This window comes from Callionymus lyra, chromosome 1 (assembly GCF_982586985.1).
Source record: "Callionymus lyra chromosome 1, fCalLyr1.hap1.1, whole genome shotgun sequence".
Taxonomy (NCBI): domain Eukaryota; kingdom Metazoa; phylum Chordata; class Actinopteri; order Syngnathiformes; family Callionymidae; genus Callionymus; species Callionymus lyra.
Genome location: NC_141818.1, coordinates 8,398,655 through 8,418,701, shown reverse-complemented (window position 1 = coordinate 8,418,701; position 20,047 = coordinate 8,398,655). Strand labels below are relative to the sequence as shown.

Sequence of the window (20,047 nt, the reverse complement as noted above, 5' to 3'; positions counted from 1 at the left end):
TAAAACAGAATAAATACATAATATTTTAAATAGTGTATAGCTCAAGTCATAGTTCATTCAGTCTGATGGCCAGAGGAAAGAAGCTGTTTTTGTTTTTATTCGTGCAGGCTTTTCCATGATTCTCTGAGACTCCTGTGTTGTTCTCAGTGTTATCTTGACCTTTAAAGTATATATTTTATTGAGTATTGTTTTGATTGTTTAAGCGCTTTGTGACCCTGGTCTGGAAAAGCGCTATATAAATACAAACATTACTTACTTTGTATCCTTTTCTTTGCGTCATTTCCTTTGATAAATGTTCTTTATAGTTGCACTTCGTCATCCCTTGCACTTTGTTCTTTTATTTGCACTTTGTTCTTGTTCTTATGAAACTATCGTCTTCTGGAAACCTAATTTCTCCAGAGGTATCAATAAAGTCCATCTAATCTAATATAATTTATAGGTTTGGGAATTAAATAAACACCAAAGTAGCTCAACGGTGTTAGCCACGTTGCTCTCCAGCTAAACCTCAACTCCAACAGAACTAAATTGAGGTTTACTTTCCATGTTAATGGTTGATTATCGCGGAAACAAAAAAGGGCGTAGAGCAAGTTAGCCGACAGTGAGCGATGAGTTCAATGAGCTAATGCGCGGACAGTGAATCTTCTGCCTAAGATTTGCAGAGCTAATAAGCAAAGTAGCTAAAATGTACTTTTAAATGTCTGCTCGGCGAGACTCCAGGGGACAGTAAATTAGGACAGACCACTATCCTTCTTTAACACAAGGCAACAGTCAGTGACGACACCGAACAGACCAGACCAGGGAGGGGTGGGTGGGTGGGGGGGCGGCGAGGACCTATCGGGGCGTAGATCACTTTTATGTCCCCGAGTCTGTTTGCATATTTTTAGGCCTATAAACAACACAAAAGATGTGTCGTGTAATGCACCATAATCAAGATTTACTCAGGGGGAGGGGGGTGATGGGGGGGAGTAGGGGGTCCGGGGCGATCCCGGGACCAGGATGTGTGCGACGTGATTTATTTGATTTAATTAGATCGCCGATGTAAAACAGCTCGCAGGGAGGAGAAAAAGGTAGACGAGTGCCAGGGGGAGCATAAATAACGCAGGATTTTCACCTCTTTTTCTTTTAGAGGTTTTTTTTTGGGGGGCTCATTGTCCATTTTCTCCTCAACGTTATTCTTCTTCACCTTAAATTGTCAGCAGATCCTTCATGGCAATTAGGTAGCAAATTATTTATGATACCATTCTCCCCTTTTGCTTGTTCCTGGCCCGACCGTCTGCCCCCCTGAACAGCCCCCCAGCTGAATAATGACGGGGGGTAAACACCTCATTAGGCTAAAAGGCCTGAAGGAACATCAGAGCGACATGGACGTCTGTCCGGGCGGTAACTCTCTGTGTGTGTGTGTGTGTGTGTGTGTGTGTGTGTGTGTGTGTGTGTGTGTGTGTGTGTGTGTGTGTGTGTGTGTGTGTGTGTGTGTGTGTGTGTGTGTGTGTGTGTGTGTGTGTGTGTGTGTGTGTGTGTGTGTGTGTGTGTGTGTGTGTGTGTGTGTGTGTGTGTGTGTGTGTGTGTGTGTGTGTGTGTGTGTGTGTGTGTGTGTGTGTGTGTGTGTGTGTGTGTGTGTGTGTAAAGAGCATTTACAGTAAAGAGGGAAAATCTTTGGCGTAAATTAATTAAGAGTCGCTAGCTCTGACGGCTGACACACACACACACACACACACACACACACACAAGACCAATCCTCTGATCAATACGTCCATTTATCTTCATTTAAATGCTTCGCTCAAAAACAAACCTTCGAATGCAAAACGAGCATTTTGAACAGGCACGTCCAAAGTCATCGATAATTCTTAACCACCAAATACACACAGTTCCTTCATCGGGGAAATTCAAATTTAACTTCTACAAAGTTGTGCGAAACTTTTTTTGTACAATTTTGTTGTACGATCTTTCAATTCTATCAGTCCTTGTATATTCCTTGTATATTGTCAAATTATACTTGGTTAATACACTTGTTAACTATTCTGAAAATGACGTCATAATCCAAAAGTTAAATTTGAATAAGAGTTAAAAGTATCGTTTTTTAATATATATGTACATTTAATATCCACTTCCCTTTGAGAGTTTTCCGTAGAAATTCCTAAAAGAAAAACTTGTCAAACTCAATCACACAATGGGCCAAAAACAATACGTATGTTCACCAAAACTGTCTACACAACTTTTCGATGTAACACAAAGTTATCTCTGGTGAAATTTCAAGTAAACAGAAAGTTTGTTTAAAGGAGAAATAAGATTATATTATATTATATATATATTATATAGCGATGATAGAAGGTTTGATGGAAACACAAAGCAGGTACTATGAACACACTAGTATACATGTTTCATTTATTTAAAACTATTTTATTGGTTGGTCTCGCAGAGAAAGTTATGAAGGACAACATTATGTTCTGGTCTCCACTGGTTCAAATGTTGCTACTGACCTTGAGACTCAACGTCCATTTTCTTCATGTCAGAAAAGCAGTTTAAATGATCATTTCAAGAGAATGTTTTATAGGAATACAAGTATTAATCAGTCAAATGTGAGATTGTTACGCTGTTCAAAACTGGTCAAGGAACCTTGAAAGAATGTAAAGAAGTCGCTGCGAATATGTTTTGTTTGCAGTTGTTGTGATATTTTTTTCTTTCAGCTTTAGAAAGTGTCGGCTCTCGTCTAGAGTTTTTCAATGAAAGCAACATTTATTCTGAACATAACTATAGAAAGTGAGTGTATTTGATGAAGAAGAATTTATCCTTTAAATAAGAAGAAAACACATTTGTTCCATAGGTTTAAATACTGTTAACAACCAGACTTAAACTCTTTAAAAACAATTCAAAGTCATTTTTTCTTAAATGCTACATAAAATACAGGAGAAGATTTTTTTCTATTGTCGTTCCATTGTTGCATTTTTGTCACGAGCCAACGAAATAAAAACAATTGAACTTTCAAAATGTCTTTGTAAATATAAATCCACACTTTCAAGTATTTATTTTTTACAAAGTAACTGGACTCGCACAAAATTCACATTCAAAATTATAATATTAAACATTTTCTTACATTCGTTTCATTATCCAAATGAACGCTTTAATTTAATAAAAGTAAAAGAAAACATGAGTCACGACCAAACCTCTGTTTTACGCATCACCCCGTAACACTTACATGTGGGTACAACAAAGAGTGTGTATAACAGAAAGCAGATTATCTTATCTAACTAAAGGTGGGGTTTTGCAGGAGCCAAGGTCTCCAGCAGGACGTTTCAGCACATTTTCCGAAGTTTTTTTTGAGGTGGGAAGATTAGTAGAGATGAAACTTTCCACCACGTAACACACAAGAAAGGGAAACTTAAACATGCGTTGTTTTATTGTTGTTGTTTTTTTAATTGCAATGTAAAGTAAATTTTGAACAGCAATTGAATGGTGTACTTGCTAGCTTAGCTAGTCTGTAACTGTGCTAGCTGCCTTCTTGAATTCAACACCCCATAACATATGAGATCAGGAAACTTTAAAGTGTGTTGTCGCGATCCGTTTTTTAAATAAATAAAACTTTACGTAAAATAAAAGGAAATTATTAATCAAAACTGAATACGATACTTGCTAGCTTAGCTAGTTCGTTACAGTACTAACTTAGCTATTTCGTTACTGTGGTTAACTTTACCACCCCGTAACACACAAGATCGTGAAAAGTAAAAATGCGTTGTTGCATTGTTATTTTAATTTCTTCAAATGGAAAGTAAATTTGGACAGAAATTGTGCTAGCTTAGCTATTCGATAACAGTGTTAGCTGCATTTAATCTGAAGTAAATGTTTAACGCCCCTTTACAATAAAGATAAGGAAACCTAAAAAAAGGGAACTAAAAGGAAATTGGTGACCAGGAATTAAATGCTATAACTGTTAGCTTAGCTAGTTCGCTACAGAGCTAACACTTTATACAACTGTAATTTGTGGAAATAAATAGATAATATCAGTATATACGTATAAGAAATATTGATAGAAAAGGTTTATTTTATTATTCTTAGCAGGAATTAAGTCATTTTAGAATTTAAACAACAACTAGTACAACAAGCTTGCAGGACAGACAAATTAAATGAGCCATTTTAAGTAGTTTGAGTCCAGCTTTGACTGCGACACGAACACTTTATTCATTTGGTTAATGCACATAATCCAATGCAGTTATTCAATCATCTATAATACATTCATCATAAACGTCCGTCACCATCAATATTCATGAAAATGATTCCTTCCGCTCCATTAGAATCGAAAACGTGACGACCTTCAACGTCGACCTCTCAACTCACCTCTAATCCCCGACCGCCTCTAGGAGGCGCTGCCGGCGGCGTCGGGATCGCCGGGAGCGACGGGGAAAATCACCCCGTGTCCCGTCCGCGAGCGAGGCGGACGCAGGGGGTCGTGGAAGGTCACGTTGAAGGTGCCCTTGAGCACGGTGTTCATCATCCCGGGACTCAACTGTGGGGAACAAAAACACAGAGACGTGGGATTCAGTGACGACGTTTGAGTAAAAGATCTAATAATGTGAATTATTTCTTCAATTAAAAAAACCTTCTTCTGGCTCCACCATAAATGGGTTTTTAACCGACCAACCCCGTGTTCTCATTTACTTTAGCTTTCTCACCTACAGCCTGAGGAATTCACCTTTTTTTCTTTTTCAAAGGGCACTTTTTTTCTTTCAACACACTCGCCCGTGCACGAGGCAGTAGACACACCCGCCTCCCCTCTCCCTGCATGAGCCGTTTTTTTATTCTTTATTTTATTCCCTCACTAACCCGCGGCGCCGCAGACGCCGCATCAGTATGCCGAGGATGCCGGTGCGAGGATTTAGCCACACTGGCAGGGGTCGCTTAGATCTCACCACTGATCCTGAAGGGAGAGAGGTTGCGGGTTCAACTCCGGGTCACCCTCAGGGTTGCCCGGAGGAAGGCGGGGCGAGAACGAGGGGAAGAGCCCTTGGAAGTGACAGCATCAGCGGCATGGCAATGATGAGAGGGGGGGGGGGATTATGGGATGTTCAGTGGGTCAAAGAGGAGGGAGAAAGGGAACGATGGAGGGTTGAAGCGGTGATTACCGTACTCGCTCGGTACACACAAGACAGGATGCTACGTCTTTTCCCACGACGCACATACATGTGCAGAACAAGCAGCATGAAAGGAAGACGGGTTCACTCACGGGGTTCAAACCTCAGTGCAATCGTCGGGATGCGAGGATGTCGGAGTTATTTTACGTTTCCCCGCCAGAAAGTAGATTAATGTTGACATCCTGACCTACGAATGTGCTGCAGTGTTTAAGATAAGATAAGATATTATGGATGATGGATGGAGTTTCATTAACAGTAAAACTAATGTTGAAGAAAAGGAGTTTAATGGGAATGTGATTATTCTTGAAAGACAGTTTGGTTAAAAAAAAAAAAAAAGAAAGTTTGGCTCGAGACCAAAAGTGCTAAAAGATTTTCACCCCTTGTGTGATTGAGTTTTACGGGCAATTTCCAAAGGGGTCTCATTATATTACTTTCTTGTAAGGGACCGTCAAACTAGTGATGAGCTGATGAAGCTTCGATAAAACAGTGTCATGTAGTTAAGAGGTCCGTAGGTGGCGCCATCAGTTTAAAAAACGACGTCATTTTGGAGTAGAACAGTTGTTCGAAACAAAGGAAAATAGTGCAGAAGCCGCCATCTAGTGGACTTTTAAAATAATGACACTGCTTCATGAAGCTTCATCAGACCTTCAGTACAACAACCTTTTTTTTAAATACTATAGAGTTTTTTACTTTAAAATTATTTTTAGGAAAGTTAAATAAACACAAAAAGGAAAAATAAAGAGGAAAAATGGTGTAACACAAAAAAAGAGTCGTTTTCCTAATTCATTTTTAAACGAAGAATAAAATATTAATCAAAAACCTTAATTGTTCTTTAACATTCAGATGAGTTTCTACAGAATCATACTTCATTAGGGGCTCCAGGGCCACACTTTGCCAGCTCAGGTATAAAGTCATTGATGAGCATTTTTTTTAAAAAGAACATGTATTAAAAAAACAACGTTTGAATCCATTAGAGAGAAAAGCTGCTGCCACAAGCAAACCTCTTCCTCTATGTCTGAAGGTTTTTTTTCAACATATTAAAAATTTAAAAAGACAATATTTACATAAGAGCATCTCAAAAGGTTTTCTTTTATTAATATTTATAAAGATATTTTGAATAAATGTAAAACTGGTTGAGGTTGAAGGATATGAATTTTAATGGGAATGTGATCGTACTTCATAATCGTAGATCGTAAGGGACCGTCAAACCCATAATGAAAAGAAAATAAACAAAGGGGACATTTTTTTTTTTTACATTTTACAACAAAATTTTTTTTTTTTAAAACATGAATTATTTTCTAAATATTTCTTCAATTTACTTCAAAATTATTTTGAGGAAAATGAAATAACCAGTAAAATGACAAATAAATAACAAGAAAAAAAACTATATAACACAAAAAAAAACATCTATGAATTTAAAATTAATTAATTGACAAAATAAAATTGTTAAGTTTTTTCTACATGATCACAATCTGAGCTCATTAATGGCCCCAGGGCCACACTTTGATCAGCATATCAAGAAATTAAAGTCATTTTTAAAGTAAGTAAAAGTTTGAATCCATCAGACAGAAAATCTGCACAAACAAAGAAAACCTCTCCCTGTATGTCTGACAGCGTTTAACCTATTAAAAGTGAAAAAAGAATAGAAAACATTTATAAAAGATCATCTGAAAATGTTTTTTTTCTTCAGGGAGCTTTTAGAAGAATAAGTCAGAACCTTTTCTGAAGCATTAACTCGGCGAATAGATGGTGAATTACAGAAAATAAAGTTAATTTCAATCAAGACTTTGAGTTGATTCACGGATTCTTACATGAGTTCGCCGAAGGTCAACTCATGGGAGACGATTCGCCGACTCGGCTGTCGTCCCCATTTCTATATGAGAGCAAAGTCTCAACTCCAACTGAAGCGATCAAAACATCAGAGGTCAAAGGGCGGGAAGCGAAGAAGAAATCCAAAATTTTGTTTTGTCAGAAAAACAGCAAAAGGAGCCGTGAACCGAGTGGGAGTGCCGGGTTCAAAAACAGCACAGGGATATTCTAAACCGACATCAGGAATTTAACCTCGTCCGTCAACAAGAAGAAGAAGAAGAAGAAGAAAAAAAAGAAGAAGGATAGCAAGGCCACGATCAGAATGGTTCCGACTGTGGCTGCTTTTCTCATTATGAGAAGCCGAGCGAGAGAAAAACGCCGTCAGGAACACGTTCGGAGACAGAAACAGCCCACGGGCTCCATGAAATGTCAGCGGTGTTAAGGACACCTTCTGTTCCGACTCATCGTGGAAATCTGATCTTTTAAAGTTTGGCACAAGTTTCTCTGAGGAGTGTTTGTTTTTGTTACACAACTTTTACTTTCATCTGCCGAATGTTTAATTACCAGAGCCATCGAGAGCGAGGATGGAAGAGCAGCTAACGAGGAAAATATCTTCGCTGGAAAAAATAATGACCGTTGGACGAGCGCGGCTCAAGTGCCGAGCATTACTGTATCTCACACTCGTGCACGGACGGATGAACATGCACTCGGATAATAATGCTGTTGAAGGTGCTGTTCACGTGCGCTACCATCTGCCGAACACTTCAGCTGTTGAATTGAACCATCCTCTAATGCGTCTACTTTTCTCGCTCTCCTGCACGTTCTGCCTTTTTTTTTTTAAAACCACATTAGCCGAACGTACTTTTCTACCTCTCTTATTGCCGTCATTTGTCTCTCGGCATGTTCTCTTTCTCGACTCCTTCGCGTCTGCAACACTTCTCGCTGTGTTACGCTATTTATAACTATAGATTTGTAGCCGACGATCAGGTGAGGAAGCAGAAAAAGGGAAAATTTGGGAAAAGCTGCGAAGCTAAAGCCGACTTTGAGGAGCGACTAACGCGGCTCGACGGGCGACGAGGCGTCATTCAGGAAATTATTCTTGTTAAAAAATGTAGTCGTAGATTTATATTGAGAATGACGTTGAAACATTTAGCATTTTTGATTTAACACTTGTGCTGTGTCTAAAATCGCATACTAGCGTACTAAAAGTTAGTATTTTTAGTACGTTAGTGTGTCTCAATTCTTAGTATGCGAAATTTAGTGCGCCATGCATACTAAATTGGCGTACTAACACGCCCACAAAACTGAGCATGGTTCGATGGACACTAACCACACTTAACAGCCGCCATTTTAGTGACGTTTTAAACGGAAGTTACGTCATATATAAATGCATATATATTCATATACTTAAATGTGTATTTTCAGCAGCAGTAGGAGGATAAACACGTCTTCGCTGCTGATACCAGCTTAAATATCTCGCGATTATTTAGATTCTCATATTTTTTCTTTATTTCTTTTTCCAAAGTTGCAAGACGTGCTGCCAGCAGGTGGCGATAGCGTTCAAACAGCTTCTTGAAACATCGTTAAATAGAAGTAGAAGAAGAAGCTGTCATGTGATTTCCGGTTAATGTGTAGCTTCAGGGTTTGATTTGAGACATACTATCTGTGGAGAATTTGCGTACTAGTTAGTATGTACACTAAACTGATGCATACTAACTTCTAGCATACTAAGATTAGTATGCGATTTGAGACATAGCACTGGAGTTTTGACACATCGGGAAATTTATGAAGGTACATTTCAGTCGGTTGCTTCCATTAAAGAAAATATTTCAGATCCAAAAAAGAGGCTGCTTTAGTAAGAGAAGAAATGTGTTCAATCAGAAAAAAAAACCTTCACTTCAATCAAAAGGACTTTAAAACGTTTAATTCATTATGAAAAAAAAAAAAGTAAATCAATTAAAATCAATTATATTATTCAAGCATTGGCCTAAATACAACCAAATAAACAGTTTAAACAAAATAAAAAGATAGAAAACCTTTAATAAAAAAATCACTAAAAAATTAAAATAAATCATGTATATTTTAAAATAAATAACATTTAATCTGATTAAAAAAGGGCTTGAATAAATATATATTTATCCCGAGTCTCAATCTTTTTGCATAAAAAAACGTTATTCTTTGAATGAAAAGCGTTTTGGATGGAAAATGTATCTTTATTGAAGAAAGTTTTTTTTATTGAATAAAGACTCAAATCCACCTCCACAGAAATGGACCTGAAACCAAAGTCCCAGGTTGTTGCTGGATTTGCATCATTTCATCTTTTTTTTTTTTATATTGTCTCTGGGTCAAGGTGACCCGAAGGCCCGGAAGCAATAGTGTTTGACCAGAGACAACACAAGGGATATCACAAAAACATTTGTTTCCTGGCCTTCGGGTCACCTGGACCCAGAGACAACACAAGGGATACTACAAACACATTTGCTTCCGGGCCTCTGGGTCACCTTGACCCAGAGACAACACAAGGAATACAAAAAAGATGAAATGGTGCAAATCCTGTAACAACCTGGGACTTTTGTTTCAGCTCCATGTTTTCGGGACTCCGGGTCACCTTGACCCAGAGACAACACAGGGGATTCCACAACCACAATTGTTTTCGGGCCACCTTGACCCTGAGACAACAAAGGGGATACCATAAACACATTTATGTTCAGGCATCCGGGTCACCTGGACCCAGAGACAACACAAGGGATACTACAAACACATTTGTTTCCGGGCCTCCGGGTCCTCTTGACCCAGCGACAACACAAGGGATACCACAAACCGAATTGTTTTCGGGCCTTCGGGTCACCTTGACCCAGAGACAACACAAGGGATACCACAAACACATTTGTTTTCAGGCATCCGGGTCACTTTGACCCAGAGACAACACAAGGGATACCACAAACGCTTTGGTTTTCAGGTCTCCGGGTCCTCTTGACCCAGAGACAACAAAGGGGATACCACAAACACATTTGTTTTCAGGCATCCGGGTCACTTTGACCCAGAGACAACACAAGGGATACCACAAACGCTTTGGTTTTCAGGCCTCCGGGTCCTCTTGACCCAGAGACAACACAAGGGATACATCGAACACCTTTGTTTCCGGGCCTCCGGGTCCTCTTGACCCAGAGACAACACAAGGGATAACACAAACACATTTGTTTCCGGGCCTCCGGGTCCTCTTGACCCAGCGACAACACAAGGGATACCACAAACCCAATTGTTTTCGGGCCTTCGGGTCACATTGACCCAGAGACAACACAAGGGATACCACAAACACATTTGTTTTCAGGCATCCGGGTCACTTTGACCCAGAGACAACACAAGGGAAACCACAAACGCTTTGGTTTTCAGGTCTCCGGGTCCTCTTGACCCAGAGACAACAAAGGGGATACCACAAACACATTTGTTTTCAGGCATCCGGGTCACTTTGACCCAGAGACAACACAAGGGATACCACAAACGCTTTGGTTTTCAGGCCTCCGGGTCCTCTTGACCCAGAGACAACACAAGGGATACATCGAACACATTTGTTTCCGGGCCTCCGGGTCCTCTTGACCCAGAGACAACACAAGGGATACCACAAACCCATTTGTTTCCGGGCCTTCGGGTCACCATGACCCAGAGACAACACAAGGGATACTACGATGTTCCTCTCTCTTTGCGCTTGATGGATCTACTGACTCCTTTAAGAAACACCTTAAGACGTTTCTATTTGTTCAGGCTTTTCCTTGAATTTCTGGAACTCCTGTGTTGTTCTCAGTATTATCTTGATCTTTAAAGTATGTACTTTATTGAGTATTGTTTTGATTGTCTAAGCGCATTGTGACCCTGGTCTCGAAAAGCGCTATATAAATAAATATTACTTACTTACCTACTTACTTACTTACAAACACATTTGTTTTCAGGCCTCCGGGTCACCTTGACCCAGAGACAACACAAGGGATACTACAAACACATTTGTTTTCAGGCCTCCGGGTCACCTTGACCCAGAGACAACACAAGGGATACCACAAACACATTTGTTTCCGGGCCTAGGCTAGCTAGGAGGAGGTCATAGGGCAAGAGAGCCAAACTAGTTTGACAAAGAGAGACTTGTCACAGAAATAAACGACATATAAATCCAACGGTGGAGCTGAACTCTGAGAGCTGAGAGCAGATGGAGGAGCAGCTCCTCGGTCACAGTCCAGCGAGAGCGTGACCTCCTGCTGAAAACAGCTCCTCACCTCCCGGACGAGATGGAAAGATCCATGAAAGTGTTTCGGCTTCATCAGCAACATTTGTCCTCCGTCACGACGAGACACCTGCACCGTCAGAGTGATATTGACCACAAGAGATCTTTTTTTTCTTCTACCGTCTGACGGTGGAAAGATATATTTATATTCTTCTGCTCCGTTCTAACTTCTTTTTCAGAAACAGATGCCGGACAAACCCTGGCATTGTTCATTGTGATGAAAACGGTCACCATGGGAATTTAACTCGTCAATTTGTTGGTCCAGCAGCTCGAGGAAAACATGTTTTTATTTCACATCAACAATAGTCCAGCCTTGACTGCCCTCATAACTCTCAGAAACTTTTGTATCCACGCCGACCATGATTCTCTCATAAATGGCGAGACCTGCGTCAGCCTATTTATGTATATGAGCAAAACATGGCAGCAGCGTTTATGAGGCTGACATCTTGTTCTCCATCACTAGCAGGAATCCCCCGAGTCGTCTCCTCTCACCTCGACACTTCCTCCAGTCCAGTATGTTCACTTCATCCTCTCTTGCCATCCCTGAATAAAACAACCACCAACACAGCCTGAGGGAGAGAAAGGTTTCTGTGTGTGTGTCACTGCCTGTGACCATCGACAGCTGTTGTCGGAGTTAAATGTATGAACATTTTTATTCGTTTCAAGGTGAATAAATGTCACTTAAACGGCCAGAGTCTAGCAAATATATTGTAGCTAATGTTCTCATTTACATCTGATCGTTCAGAGCACGATTGAGTCATGTTTCTAAAGATTCTTGGTGTAAAGAGGCGCCCCCTAGTGGCCAAATTCTGAGAGATTTTCAAAATGTCTGATTGTTTTTTTGGGGTGACTCAAATGTGTTTGTGGTATCCCTTGTGTTTCCTCAGTTCACTTTGACCCAGAGAAAACATAAGGGATTCCACAAACACATTTGTTTTTGGGCCTTCTGGTCACCTTGACCCAGAGACAACAAAAGGGATACCACAAACACATTTGTTTTTGGGCCTTCTGGTTACCTTGACCCAGAGACAACACAAGGGATACCACAAACTAATTTGTTTTCGAGCCACCGGATCACCTTGAGCCAGAGACAACACAAGGGATACCACAAACTCATTTGTTTGAGCCAACGGATCACCTTGACCGAGAGACAACACAAGGGATACCACAAACTCTTTTTTTTTTTTTCGAGCCACCGGATCACCTTGACCCAAAGACAACACAAGGGATACCACAAACTCATTTGTTTTCGAGCCACCGGATCACCTTGACCGAGAGACAACACAAGGGATACCACAAACTCATTTGTTCTCGAGCCACCGGATCACCTTGACCCAGAGACAACACAAGGGATACCAGAAACTCATTTGTTTTCGAGCCACCGGATCACCTTGAGCCAGAGACAACACAAGGGATACCACAAACACATTTGTTTTTGGGCCTTCTGGTCACCTTGACCCAGAGACAACACAAGGGATACCACAAACACGTTTGTTTTTGGGCCTTCTGGTCACCTTGACCCAGAGACAACACAAGGGATACCACAAACACATTTGTTTTTGGGCCTTCTGGTCACCTTGACCCAGAGACAACACAAGGGATACCACAAACACATTTGTTTTTGGGCCTTCTGGTCACCTTGAACCAGAGACAACACAAGGGATACCACAAACTCATTTGTTTTCAAGCCACCGGATCACCTTGACCCAGAGACAACACAAGGGATACCACAAACACATTTTTAAACAACCAGTTTTTAAAATTCAGTATAAACTCAAACCAAACTTATCTTGAAAACTGAAACGTCCCCACTACTAATTTGAATCCACCTCTTGACGAGCAGGGTTTTAAAAACAACAGAACACAGACCAGGAGCGTCAGTGTCGTCACCCAAGTGTTGACATTATTTTATTGTGTTGCTTCTCTCTCTGCACTAGACCTCGCCGTGTAGACGAACAATCCTCACCTGCACAGGTGATCCAGCGAGCAGCTCTTCCTCTACCTGCATGTAAAGAAACCGAACCCCTCTGCTGCCCCCTAGTGGTACCTACAATAAACTAATCCATCGATCTGAGCAACAATCCCATGAAAATGTATCCGAATGAAAAGATAAATCACCTCAATTTTTTGTTAGATGTCACCAATGGTGCGTTCAGGAACATCGTAAATGCTTGGGGAATGTTCAAATAAATAAAAGTGGATTTAAAGTTTGAAATTAGGAGGTTTTCAAAAGTCACAAATTATTATTGATAAGAATTATAACCTAGTTTATAAGGGCCATGATTAAAAAAAAGTATTGACAGAGCAAATTACATTAAATATATTAAAAATAAAAGGCAATTTTTATGTGTTTCATATACAGGAAGTGTAGAAAATGTTATAAGAAATCGATAATATCTTTAAATATATTGCTTTATGTATCCTTTGTTTCCATGGTAATTAAAATGACATTAAATGAGATTAAAATAATGATATTTAATCGTGATTAATCACAATAAATCCACAGTAAAGACTGATTTTTTGATTCTCTATCCAAGTTTAAAATCCATCATTTGAAATACTTTTTTTTTTTTTTTTAGTTATTCCGGAAATGAAAATGAATTAAAAAATAATGGGAATTCTCTCGTGCACGAGGAAGTACGGGATCAGAACGCGCTCTTCTTGGAAGTGAGCAAGACTTGGCAACAGAACTATATATAAACTGTGCGGTGAAGCTGGAGTGGACTCCTGCTGAGTCGAGCTTTGTGTTTCCTCAGTGTTCAGCACTGAAAACTGCTCAATTTTTTCTAGTTGCTCCCGAGACTTTTTCTCAACCACATTTTTTTCCTGGATGGTCCTGCAAGAACCAACAACTGCTGAGATTCAACCGCAGACAGAAGCTTCTTTTGTCACGTTGTTCAAATGATCTGCTCCAAGAAAAGTGTTAAAAAAAAAGAGCAGAGATGATGAATCCTCACTTAAACAGACAGAAGAATAATAAGTTCACTCTCATGGTATTACACAACGATGAAGTTTTGTCTTTGATGTTCGCGACTGAAAGTCAGCAGAGGCTGCGAGGAACATAAGCTCTCTCAATAATCTCACTCACACACACACACACACACACACACACACACACACACACACACACACACACTCCAGCAACAGTAACCCAAAGCTGCAATTTCTATTAAAACATTGTGAAGTGGAGCAGAGACAGATTAAAGTCCTGGTTTGGATTCTTTGCGAGCGTTTTGACAAGAAGGTTCATTTGTCAAGACGTGTCGATCACGGTCGTCAAACACACACCGGTTCAGTGAGATTTTAAAATCAGCGGACGGATCGAGCTGAATACAACTTTATTTTTCTACGCTCATCTGCTGAGGTCTTGACACTTTTTCGTACCTTTTCAACCGGTTCTTCTGAAAGGTTCTCCCACTGATAGATGGATAGTAATAAAAAATACTTGGTATTTTTTCAATCAAAGTATGTGATTGACATTTATAGCATTGATCAAAATGTTAGTCATGCCTTCAATTTGTTACAATTTAAACTGATCATCATTTCACGTGTAACACATGGAAGAATACACGAGAGATATTTGGAACATTTATTCAGGTTTTATCTCCAATAGAGAGGGACTTAAAACAGAAACCAAGCATCGGTTTGCTCATGTAGATGAAGTGCAGTCAGTAAAAAAACATAAATAGGCTCTGGAGCTTATAATCCATGCGTTTGTTTCTTCTTGTTTAGACTATTGTAACAGTTTATTTTCTCAACAAGAAGGATCTGTCTCGCCTGTAGTTTATACAAAACTCTGCAGCGAGAATTCTGACCTGCTCTAGTAGAAGAACTCACATTTCTCCGATCCTTAAAACTCTTTCAGGATCAACTTTAAAATGTTGGTTCTTACTCTCAGATCTATTCATGGTCAGACTCCTCCTTACATCAGTGATCTGATCCAGCCTCACACCCCAGCTCGGGCTCTGAGGTCTGTGGATCAGAATCTACTGATGGTTCCTGAACACGGTTCAGGACCAGAGGAGAGAAATCCTTCCAGACTGTTGCTCCTAAGCTTTGGAACGATCTTCCTCTGTGTTTGATGATCTACTGACTCCTTCAAGAAACATCTTAAGACACTTTTATTCGTGCTTTTCGCTGGTTTTCTGAGATTATTGTGTTTGTCTTATGTTTCTTGACCTTTTAGAGTTTTTAGATTTGTAGGTATTTTTTAACATGTATTGCATTTGATTGTTGAAGCGCTTTGTGACCCTGGTCTAGAAAGACACTTTACAAATAACTGTTACTTACTTACTTACTTACTTACTTACATCTTACCTGATAAGAACCAGGTCCAGGGTTGGGGTTCCCAGAACTCTTGAAGCGATCTTCTCTGGAGCACATCAGAGACAGTTGAGGAACAAACTTCACCAGAGGGTTGTACTTTCCAGGCCCTGGATCACAGACGCAACACAAAAATAGTTGATAAATATGAGTCATTAATGATGTATATTCCATAAATTCTAGAGTTAACAGACGTGTTCACTGAGGAGGACATCGTGACAATCGTGGTCTCAAGTAGGAGTGTTAAATAATCGTGATTAATTGTAATTAATTAATTCTTTATAAGTCAATATAAGTGATTTAATCCCATTGATCTCCTTTTTAATTTCTAACTTTATTGTCTATGTTTTAAGTTTTGGTAATTAATATTCTTGTGCTTGGGTTGTCGGTGTAAAAACGATAATCAGTGGACATTGATGGATCCTGTGAACCTTTAAAACCTTTTTTTATGTGTTCATTTACAGCACTTTATGTAAACCTGATGTTGTCTAATGACTTAGACAGCAAGGTTTTCCCCTGCTGGTGATACTAAAGATTGCACGCAACACATGGAAATGACGTGTTCGAAACAATTATGTATTTTATGAAGACACTTTTTTCTTATATCTCAATCTATTGTTCTGCCAAAAATATCCATTTAAATAAAGAAAAACAGTCACAGCTAAGCAGAGGTGAGATTAAAACATATATTAATTAATCATAGATCATAATTAATTAATCTCATAATGTTTTGACTCATTTAAAGTTCTAAAGTTAAAGATATTGAACTTGTTTTTTATTGCAGTTTTCATACACAAACCTTTACAAATGTTATTCGACATTCATTATTTTGGAGGGCTGTGATCGATCCCAGCTACTTAGGGTGAGAGGCAGAGTGGAAAGGCTCTCTAAAAAATAGTAGTATAAAATTTATAAAAAGGAACAATGATGTCGAATCATTCATTTGACTGTGCAAACATTCGGGGTCCCCAACATTAATTGTTTCAATTGAGTTTAAAAAATGTTTTTTGGTTGTTTTGTTTTTTTTATAGGAGTGAAAAATGATTCTCAATATTCCTTACAATTTGCTTTTAAACATCAAAATATACATTTGTTTTAAATAAATACATAGAGGTTTATCCTTGTGTTGACTATAAAAAAGATTTTGAATTATTATTGAATCATGAAAATATGGTACAATGCGTGAGAGTGTGTGTGTGTGTGTGTGTGTTGAGGTGGGGGGGGGGTCCAAAGTAGAAACACTCCTGCAAACAGTCCAAATCTATTTATATGCAAATGAGGTGTTGGTGAAATGGTTGGAGGGCCCTCCCGGGAGTCACCGATGAAACAGGGAACGTCATAAATTATCCAAGTAAGTCATGAATCCATCAATTGGAAACAACATTCCTCAATGGAAGTGTAATTGAGGTAAATATTAGGAGAGAAGCCCAGAGAGATGGAACTAATTGAACCGAAAGGTGGAGCAGAGACTTTTTCTCTGTCGCCGGAGATTCCTCTTCAAACAATGATACGGGATACTTGGTGTGTGTGTAGGTGTGTGTGTGTGTGTGTGTGTGTGTGTGTGTGTAGGGGTGTGTGTGTGTCAGGATGTGATACCTGGGGAGCCGGAGTCACGCGGCAGGAAGAAATTATCTCTGGCCGCAGCCGACAGGAAGCAGCTCTGCCTGATCCTGGCTTCGTCATTCTTGGGTTCGGCGAACGAGCGACTCTTTGTGTCGTCGAGAGCTCGGCCGACGTCGTAACTGTTGGGCGGAGGAGAATCCTGGAGATGGAGGAGAAACACAAGACGGAGGAGAATATTTCATCAAGATAACACTCTTGTCCAGACACTGGCAACAGAACTATAGGCAGAAACCTTGAAAGAACTGGACTGAGAATGAAGAAGCTTTTCAATATCTAGCAGTTACTCAACATTACTGCAGTATAAATGAAAAAAAAATGTTTTAAACTTAATAGCATCAGAAGAACTATTAATAACAGGTGTGTATTGACAATTATCTGGCGATACGAACAAGTATATATGTGTAGTATTGTCGAGTACTTGACTCTGGTGTTGCAGGATTTACAGACCACATGACGCTTAATAAAGTCGTAACCGCTTTAATTTGTTTTCAAACCAAAATATATGCAAACATCAGCTTTAAAAGCTGCTGGAGTCGACTGTATCCTCTTGTCCTCAGTCATTGCCACATTTCATTGTTCCTTGAGCTGCGGAGGACGTAAAGACAGTTGCCACCTAGTGGCCGAAAGAAAAACATGAACAAACGACGTGAACATTTGCATTATTATTGCTCATAAAGAAAATAGATACAATGCTGTTGAATATCAATACAGTATCGTGAAAATAATATTACGATATTTAAATGTTACGATAAGTCTAATGTTACGATGTTCTCCCTTTGCTTGAAGAAAACCTGAAACCAATACTGGGACCTTTTCATACATGGTTTTGAGTAAAGAAAAAAAAAAATCACTGACCAAGTAAAAGCAAAAACAAGTCTCGCATTTCTTTATCTCATCCCCTCTCAGTAAACTCATCACTGTAGCTGCGTGAACAAGTCATCAGTGAATGCTTTTAAATGACAGAGAAGTAACTGTTGATATTCGTTCAGGTGACTCTGGTCTGTGTTTATGTGTTTGTTCTGCAGAACCAGGGTCAACGAGACCCGATTGTAAGCTTTCACACGGCGTCCGACTTTCTCTTAACAGGACAAACCTTCAGCGAGTGTGAAGCGTTGAATCCTCGGCCGTAGAAAAATAAGCCAGTGAGTCGTAAAAACATTTCCAAAAGTCAAGGATGAATATGCTGATCACAGGCGGTGTAGCTGTCGTGTCGACACACAACTCTTCACACATGCAGGACACACACCGTCGTGCCCAAAGATAAACAGGGGGAGGGAAGAAAAAAAAGTAGCTCGCGGCCATTTCTGACAACTTGAACCTTTTGTGGGCAGATTTAACCTTGAAGCTCTGCGTTCACTGGAGAGTGTACCGCCCCCTCTGGTCATTTGTGTGAAGTGCAGGCATGTGTGGCAACAGAGCAGTTTGTGGGGTTTGTTTGGTAAAATGTTAAAATCTGGATTCACAAGCTTTCTCCACGATGCGTGTTGGTTCGAGGACGTTGATGAAGGGAAATCAAGCTTCAAAATAAAAGCCTTTATATCATCCAGATATCAGAGAAACTACTTCCCAAACAAAAACAATTTTTAGTATTTAGGAATTAGCATCGACACTTACCAGTTTCCCTTTTTCATCTTTTTTAATTAATAATATTAATATTAATTTTTGTGTAGCATTTAAAATGTTTGAATTTTACAAATAGAAATGTTGTGTAGTTATATAGTTTTATAACAGAAATGGCAAAAAGTAAAAGAACATTAAATAAAAAATGTTAGAAATAAAAGCAACTGAAAAAAACAACTAAATATACTATCAAATAAAATCTTAAAATAAAAATAAAGAGAGATTATTAAGAAGTGTTTGATTAAATTATTATCTATTTATTAATTAAAGGCCTGATCCAAAGTATTTAAAATAGTGTTTCTGGTGCCCCCTCTTGACCAAATAGTGTATCTGCAATGTAGTAAATCCACAGTTGATGCCAATTTTGTTTTTCTTTATTTTCTTTAAAAGCAAAATAAAGGCTCTTCTTTTGTCAGTTTCTCATTTTATCTTCCTGGCGACTTCAAAAAGTCTCTCAGTACTTCCTCCTTCTTCCTTTCAGTGTAGAGCATCGTTGAAATGATCAAATGAAGAAGTAACAATGTAGCGTTAGCATGAATTTCTAGAAATAATTGAATCTTTTTCATCGTCCTCATCCAGACAACTATCATGAAAGTGACATCGCTTAAGTAAATCACCGCTCGGTCGTTTGTTGCACGGTTTTCAAGTCTTTTTTTCCAAAACACAACGTGCACAAATTGTCACACATCTGCCGTGTATCAGTAAAAAGCAATTATCGTCACAGCAGCGCAACACAAACACCGGCGGAGAGTCACGACAAAGTGTAATTATATCCGATTGTGGAGCATAGCATCGGTTGTTACCTGCTGGCAGCGACAAGGATCAGAGTTATTACATCAACACACACCGACTCTCACACACACTTGCTAAATATCTACAATATGTTCAAACAAATGTATAAAGCGAGGAGAAATCTAACTACAACAATTAAACACATGGTGAGGTCAGAACAAAACAATTTATTTATAAGTTGAAAAAAAAGTTTTTCACTTATCACTTATGTCGTCAAAAGTTTAGAGATGGTTTAGAAGAACTCCTAACAGGGGCAACAATACTATATATTGCAACATATTGCAATACTGTAAGAACAAGGATATATTTTTAATATTGTCGAGTACTTGACTCTGGAGTACTTGACTCAGAATTTTCAGACCACATGACTCTTTACGAAGTTGTAACGGATTTCATTTGTTTTGAAACAAAAAAAATGTCCAAACATCAGCTTTAGAAGCTGCTGGAGTCGATTGTATCCTCTTGTCCTCAGTCATCGCCGGAA

General features: G+C 39.2%; 1 protein-coding gene across 5 annotated transcripts in view; it reads right to left on the bottom strand.

The window, feature by feature from the left end:
- Positions 1–20,047, bottom strand: part of stpg2 (sperm-tail PG-rich repeat containing 2) — an 81,086-nt gene that overhangs the window by 36,646 nt on the left and 24,393 nt on the right. For 2 of the 5 annotated variants that reach the window (XM_087791818.1, XM_087791827.1), the window contains exons 11-13: positions 17,125–17,290; positions 15,516–15,638; positions 4,330–4,498 (exon numbers count right to left, since the gene is read on the bottom strand). In XM_087791818.1, coding sequence (XP_087647944.1) covers positions 4,332–4,498; positions 15,516–15,638; positions 17,125–17,290 — 456 coding nt within the window. In that variant the 3' untranslated portion in view covers positions 4,330–4,331. Of the gene's footprint in view, positions 1–3,163; positions 4,499–15,515; positions 15,639–17,124; positions 17,291–20,047 lie in introns of those variants that run through there. The other 3 variants (XM_087791845.1, XM_087791854.1, XM_087791837.1) reach the window with 2 other exon arrangements.